Source organism: Thunnus albacares, chromosome 5, assembly GCF_914725855.1.
Source record: "Thunnus albacares chromosome 5, fThuAlb1.1, whole genome shotgun sequence".
Taxonomy (NCBI): domain Eukaryota; kingdom Metazoa; phylum Chordata; class Actinopteri; order Scombriformes; family Scombridae; genus Thunnus; species Thunnus albacares.
Window position 1 is genome coordinate 30,461,098 of NC_058110.1, and position 7,669 is coordinate 30,468,766.

Sequence of the window (7,669 nt, forward strand, 5' to 3'; positions counted from 1 at the left end):
TAGAGACTCCACATTTTTAAGGTTTCATTTCCGTACTCTGCCGTGCATTATATCTGGGTGAGGGGATATTCTTTTTGAAAATATCCAAAATGAAAGAATAATTAGTCTGTTTACATTGTATTAAATGTTCATATTAATTTAACTTTTTACAGTACTAGCTGTTTTTTGAGGGGTTTTTTTGCATTATAAATTAATCAGAGCAGTTTTGATTTTCTCCTCTCACCTTTCTCAGTGACCCAGGTTTCTTTTTGTTTGTTTGTTTGTTTGGTTTTATCTGTCTCTGTTTCTTTTTTCCTGCACTTCTCTCCTCCTGTCCCTGTCCACGTGTGTTGACGTGTCTGTGTGTGTGTGTTGAACAGGGTATGGTTGGCCTGGTGACGGGCGGTGCGTCCGGTTTGGGTCGGGCCACCGTGGAGCGTCTGGTGAAGAACGGAGCGTCCGCTGTGATCCTGGACCTGCCCTCCTCTGACAGACCAGCTCTGGCAGCCAGCCTGGGAGACCGATGTGCCTTCGCTCCTGCAGATGTGAGTCCAAAACTCACCAGACACCGTAGATTTGGACACATTCACTCATACAAAATCATTAACGTGTATGTTTCAGAGAGAGAAGATGATACATGTCAGTTAATACAGAGGTTTTATGTATGAAAAGTACACAATCTTTGTATTTCTATGTTATTTCTTGTTGTTTCTTAATAGATGTAGGTATCAGAGTGTCTTAAGGCCCCTTTACACTGTGGGATTTTGGGCTGTTTGAGACCAAAGTTGACAATTGTGAGAGAAATGCGGTAAAATCTTTGGTCCAACCCAAAACTGTTCACCTATATCGAACTATGAGACAAGCACACAGACGACCGAAAACAGCAAAATTCTGACAGTGTCAGAAATTTAGGACCAAATTCTCATAATGTGACTGCTGCTACGACCCCACATCCACAAACCAGCCAATCAGAATACGACATGAATTGACACAGAATACACTGGCCAGCGTGACATTTCGGTTTTTGAATAAAGTTTAGGGAGAAAACACTCCCGTTCTCCTTAATAGGTCCATGGCACACAATAACCAATATGATGGAGGTGAAACAAAAAAGTTTCCAACCCCTGGTTTGCAGACTGGTACCGGGCCACGAGGGAAAATGATTAATTATACAACATTGTAGGCTATTATTGGCTATTTGGAGGATAAATAACAGAATTTTGCAGAGTATTTTCCTCATCAGTCCCTGACATGTCATGCCCCTTTCTCTCCTTGTCTCGCTCTAAACTGACATAATCAAAACTGATGTGATAGACCTCTGTCTAAAAATGGTAGAGACCCCCCCCCCCCCCTTCCCCCGGAGCCTCAACTATCAATACAGAAACGGTCCTTGGAATCATAAAGGGACCCCACACCTCATGTTAATATGTTGAAGCTCCTTCTGTTTTAGAGTCTGTACACAAATCATATATACGTTGTAGTTTTACTCACATAATGCATAATTTGAGCTCCACCAGTTACAGTTTAACACTTATTTTTTTCACGCCATCTCTAATGAAAGAAAGTTATGATCCTTAAGATTTCTGGGTGCAGTAAACACTCTTAGAGCAGCTACTCTGTCATAAATACAACAGATACACAGCTGGTATATCCGTTTACAGTGAAACCAAACAAGCTCACGAGTTGTTTTTATAAAGAAGTCGCTCAGTAATCGTCCATTTGTCCATCATGACTTGAGAAGCCGCCTTCTGACTTCACGCTGCACACAGAGAGAATAGTTTTCCACACAATGGTAAAGTATTGGATACCTTGCTGAGAAGTTGTTGGTGTGCATCCTGCAGCTCTGCATTTAAAGCTGACTGTGGCTGCTAAACTCGATGACATAAACATTAAGTCTCCTGTGGCTTCTTCACAATAAAAGCCACCTTGTGTTTTGTATTTGAATACTTTTAATGTGAAGCAGCAGCAGAAGGAAACATTGGGTTAGAAGTAACTTAATACGGCTCTGATATGACTGTAAAAGAGTGATCAGTTTATAAGGAGGCAGATATCAATGAGATAAAACTACAGTAACCCTGGATTACATACATGCATCATTTCCTGTGAATCCCTTGTGCACGTGAAAAGGCTGTTTTAAATTCAGCACGTGGAAGATGGACTCCACCACTAACAGAAAAGAAAAGTAGGCCTACATTACAGACGTAATTACAGAATGTAAACACGTTGAACTGCTGCAGAAAGAATGACGACCACAAGCGGTATCAAAAAAAGAGGTTTCGTGAAAATCTTAAGGATTATGACTTTAAAGGAAAATATAAAATCTAGAAAGTTATGAAAAAAAAAATCTTTATTTACACTTTTAAAGAACACACTGAGGTACCGGAGCCGTCATTTAGAAGTGTGCAGAGTATATGAATATAGACATAATAAGAATAATACATCAGATCTATATTAATCCAAACATCATTGTATTATTCAAGAGCAACAGTGCTAAAACACATGAAACTCATATCAATCATACTCAGTATTGATTAGTATATAAAGTATTGAACTTCAGGACATGTTGTAACTTAAAATGTAGGCTGATTCCACTTGTGGAAATTAAAAAAGACGCATATAAAATATGAATATATCAGAGGTGTAATGTTCTCTCTGCTCAGCAGATGGCACCCTCACATAATCCAGCACCATCACTAGTGCAGACGGGACACGTTGACCCAGCAGATACTTTATTTATGACAGATCTTTCTGTAGTTCCTCACCTACATGAAAAAATGAACCAAAATATATATTCAGTGCATCTTTGGTGGTATTTGTAGATGTATTCAATTCAATACAAACAACTTTATTAATTTCTTTAGAGCAGCTTGTTATACACACAACACAATAACATACAAATAAATAATACAATAAACAGCACCAGCGTCCGAAATTAACATTTTGACTCACCTGCCAAGAGGACTGGTAGATGAAAAAATCACCTGCCAAGCATATATTTTACCAGCCAAAATAATAAACTGCCTTTTTGTGTCACATATATATGTGTCTCAGCACATTTCATTGAGATAATAAGATATTATGTTAAATAAAACGTGAAGAGAAGGCCTGAGCAAAACTTTCAGCAAAATTATTTTAATATATTGATCAAAAGTTAATCAAATCAAGTCTATTTGTAGAGCACATTTAAAAGCAACTGTAATTGACCAAACTGCTGTACAGACTTTTACACATGTAACTACAGTCATTGTGATTGGGCTCTGAGCACGTCTAAAACGCGGTTGACCTACACTCAACACTGTACCTGAACGCCTCCTGTGTAGACGCACAGACGGAGCACTCGCTGCTGCTGCTGCTCTGCTAAACGTGTTTGTCACACTACGTTCTCTGTGTAGACACAGTGTCAGACCCTCTCCGTGAGCGCCCCAACACTTTCACAGCACTGTTTAGAAGTGTTTAAAATAAAATAAAATAAAAAAGCCCTCTGAGATTTACTCTCCAAACAGAAAATCTTCACGTATTTGACGCTTGGCGGGTGTTATTTTTGGACCCTGTGCGGCACACAAAAGGAATTAAAAAACACAAGGGAGCTAAGATAGACAAATAAGCTTGATAAGCATGATAAAAAGATCAGATAAAGCATTCACCAACAATGACAATGGTAAGACCTACAGAGTATTTGCAAAATGAACTATTTAGAATAGTGGTTACATCTAAATTCAGGACGTTGGTTATATTTATCTTATCATTCAGGATGCATGTAAATGTGACGTCTAAAAGGATACTTTTACATTTTCCAGGTGACATCGGAGGCAGACGTGCAGTCGGCCGTGTCCCTGGCTAGAGAGAAGTTTGGGAAACTGGACCTGGCAGTGAACTGCGCCGGCATCGCTGTCGCTGTCAAAACCTACAACTTTAAGAAAGACGTCCCTCACAGCCTGGAGGACTTCCAGCGCGTTATCAACGTAAGACGGACGGACGGTAGAAAAACTAACAGCAGTCGCAGCTCATCAGACGATCATGTGTTCGTTCTGTTTATGTTCTGCAGGTGAACATCGCAGGAACCTTTAATGTGATTCGCCTCGCTGTGGGTGCGATGGGGAAGAACGAGCCTGATGCAGACGGACACAGAGGATGCATCATTAACACCGCCAGCGTGGCGGCCTTCGATGGACAGGTGATTTAAAGCACACACACACACAAACATAAAAAAATAACTAAGTGTTCACTCTGTTTAACAGCTGTTTTTTTTTTTTTTTTACTCTCTCTCTTTATTTTGCTTCAGGTCGGCCAAGCAGCATATTCAGCCTCTAAAGGAGGAATTGTGGGAATGACTCTCCCCATCGCAAGAGATCTGGCACCTATGGGCATCAGGGTCATCACCATCGCACCCGGTTAGTGATCAGACTTCAACTGTGCAAACGTGAATTAAGGGAAAGTTTTAAAAAAAAAAACAAGAGATGACCTCTTCTTTTCATAGTTAAAGGATTAGACAATATTATTTTTGTTATTTTCAACATGTATGAAAAGAATAAAACCAATGTGATGTTATTCCATCTCTCAATACTTTCTGACTTCTCTGTGGCTCTTACGTAATATCTCGTTTGTCTAATCTGGACCAACTGAGTGCAAAAAACAAAACATTGTGGATTGAAGGTGATGGTAATTATTAATAATTAAGATGGTAATATGTCAATGAGTGATCTCTAGAGGTGCTGTTAGGAGGATTTTGTTAGTTCTGGACAGAACCAGGCTAGCTGGTTCCAGTCTTTATGCTAAACTAAGCTAACCGACCTGAGAAAGAATAGAAAGTAAATGAGCATATTTCTTGAAATGTTGGACTATTCCACTAAAACCAAGATACAAATGTAAACTTTCAAAGGTTCAGTCATGTGTTCAGTCACAGCGGAGCACTGTAGTTTTTAGTAAACGAATAAACTAAAAGTAATTAAAGCTTAATAACGTTCAGTGACATAATGTTCCAATGTAACAGCGTTTATTAAAGACCTGCGAGTCTAAACTATTGTTTTAATCAGTAGGAACCTTTTGTAAAGACATTTCATCAAAGTGTAAAATATCAAGATGTTGTGTTTTATCCAGATTGTCCATTTGTACCATTTTGCTGTATTGATGTGGAAACAAACATCTAAAAACATCAGCGTCTTTAAAACTGAAGATATGAACACTGATTGAAATGATTGGACGGTGACATTTCATTTGCGTGTAAATTCATCTTCTTCCTCAGGTCTGTTCTCCACTCCTCTCCTGGCTGGTCTTCCAGAGAAGGTGCGCTCTTTTCTCGCCCGCCAGGTGCCCTTCCCCTCGCGCCTGGGAGACCCCGCTGAGTTTGCCCATCTGGTGACATCACTGGCTGAGAACCCCATGATTAACGGAGAAGTCATTAGACTGGACGGAGCCATTCGCATGCAGCCCTGAGACGAAGCGTGTGTGTGTGTTTTGTGCGTGTGTGTTTGTGGCCACGTGAGCAAAATGTACCAATCATAAACTGCCTCCATTTAAGAAAAACTGTTGAATCTTTGCGTCTGAATGTGTGTGTTTGTGGGGCTGCTTGACGTGTTTTACGTTGTAGAAAGCTGCGTACAGTAAATATAAACTGTTATCGATCACAAACACCACTGAATCAGTTTTGTGTGCGAGACTGTGAGAGAGAAAGAGTGTGAAAGTGAAACTCATTCAAAACATTGCAGTACTTTATGCACTCCACTTTGGTCGTTTTGTAAACTAATCCAGATTATAATAAACCTCAGATGAGTTTGATCATCTATTCCAAGACCACTTTTATTTTTTCTGAAGGAAAATTCCAGCATATTTCACTCTGGCCAGCTCTGTGGCAGAGATTGAGGGAAACAAGAGCGTAAACTTGGGAAAGCTGCGTTTGTCATTTTATCCTTGTAGTTTAGAAACATGCAAACCATTTTATCTTGTTTGCTACTTCCTCTTTTGCATGAAGTGTCACTAAATGGTCAGCGATCCACAGCCTCACACATATAAACAAACCAAGAAGCATTTGAAACGATTAAAAGAGGACATATGCACATATCCAGGTCTATATTTTTTTTCTGGGGTTTTACTGAAATATCTTTGCATGATTCACAGCTCATAAAATTCCTTATTTATCTTCTACTGGCTCTTTATGCAGCCCCTCAGTTCAGCCTCTATCTGAAACAAGCTGTTTTAGCTCCGCCTCCTGATGAGCCCACTCTGTTCTGATTGGCTGCCCCTCTGAGGCTTGTGCTGGCTTCAGAGGCTACATCAACAAACCATGAAACAAACAACAGGAGTAGGATTTCAATACTTTTTCTTTATTTGAAATGTCAACCTCTAGAATACAATCATACATGTTTAAGCTGAAATATGAGCGTGAACAATGCAAACAACATATGGAAAAATTAGCTACAAACAAATTGTTCAGAGCAGGATGAAGCCCTGGTCTCTGACCTGCAGGGGGCATTTCTACATATGTCAACCTCATGTTTAACATAGATATCTGATGATATAACATTACAGATAACAGAAAATCATCTTTTAGCCCCCTTAAAGTTAAAAACCTACTTATTTCAAAACCTTTAAGAGGGCTCATCAATATACAATGTTTTGTGTAGTTCCTTGTTACCCCAAATCTCTGCAATGGAGATGGTGAGTACAAAGTTAGCATGATCCACAGTTACAATGTCCATATTTATGGGGAATATTCTATTAAACCATCTATCTTCTTTTATCACTTTAAGGTGTCTTTCAAGTCATTCTGATCTCACAAGTTTTGATTTCAGAGATATTAAACCAATAGAGCTCAAAGTAGTGGAGGTTTGCTATGTTAAAAATCCCCTCCAGACTTGTTTTAAGATGTATATAAAATACTCTGCTTTGAATAATAATCGAAAAAATGCTTGAAAAATAATTTTTGAGTGGAGGGGGATTTAAATTTCATTTAAAAATGCAGCAAATTTCATGCTACAAAAGAAGTTTCATTTATGGAATATAAGGAAAAAAAAGCAAAGGGAGAAAGAGCTGTATTTGGCATTGAGCCAGACTACCACAAATTAAATTCAAACCCGGTCCCGAACAGAGAAAAACCTATTCTAGGACCAATGGTGAAGCCTGTGCCCAGCACCTTCGCCTCTACACCAGTCAGGCCAATGCCGATGTTACCGGTGCCAGACCTAGGGGAAATCTGGACCGGCAGCAAAGGTTACACAGGCAAGGGTGCACTGTGTAGCCGATAAAAACAGGGTCTGTGGACTGTGGATTAATAAGGGAGAGAGCCAAAGTTAGCGTCTTGCTCTAGCCGATGCTCATTTAATATTTAGCTGCGCATGAGCAGAGCAGATACGAGTGACCTCCCTCAGGTATCCACAGTGGCATTAGAGCACTGCCTACTGACATCTTTGAGTATTGACCTGATGTCAAAACTGTATAAACAGAGTTAGATTAGTTCAAATAATTAACACAAAATTAGGGGGTGTCTGTTTACATAAAAACTTAACATGTGGCATTTCCAACCCATTACACTCTCCCCTGCTTTAAAAGATGTCTCCGGACATCTAGAACCAAACTAACACAAGTTAGGTGTAGTTGTCAAGAGTTTAGAAAGTCTAATAGTCAGTATACAGTCTGCTGTATTTGTACAGGTGAATGTATGTTTAAGTCAGGGAGTACATTTTCACAAGTCTAA

At 39.5% G+C, this 7,669-nt stretch overlaps 1 protein-coding gene across 1 annotated transcript; it reads left to right on the forward strand.

The window, feature by feature from the left end:
• Positions 1-212: 212 nt before the first annotated feature.
• Positions 213-5,761, forward strand: LOC122982305 (3-hydroxyacyl-CoA dehydrogenase type-2-like; the record flags this gene model as incomplete). The annotated part of the gene is made up of 5 exons (XM_044351490.1): positions 213-524; positions 3,777-3,941; positions 4,025-4,153; positions 4,262-4,370; positions 5,222-5,761. Coding segments are annotated over 5 exons (906 nt in total), but the record flags the coding sequence as incomplete, so codon positions are not given.
• Positions 5,762-7,669: the final 1,908 nt, after the last annotated feature.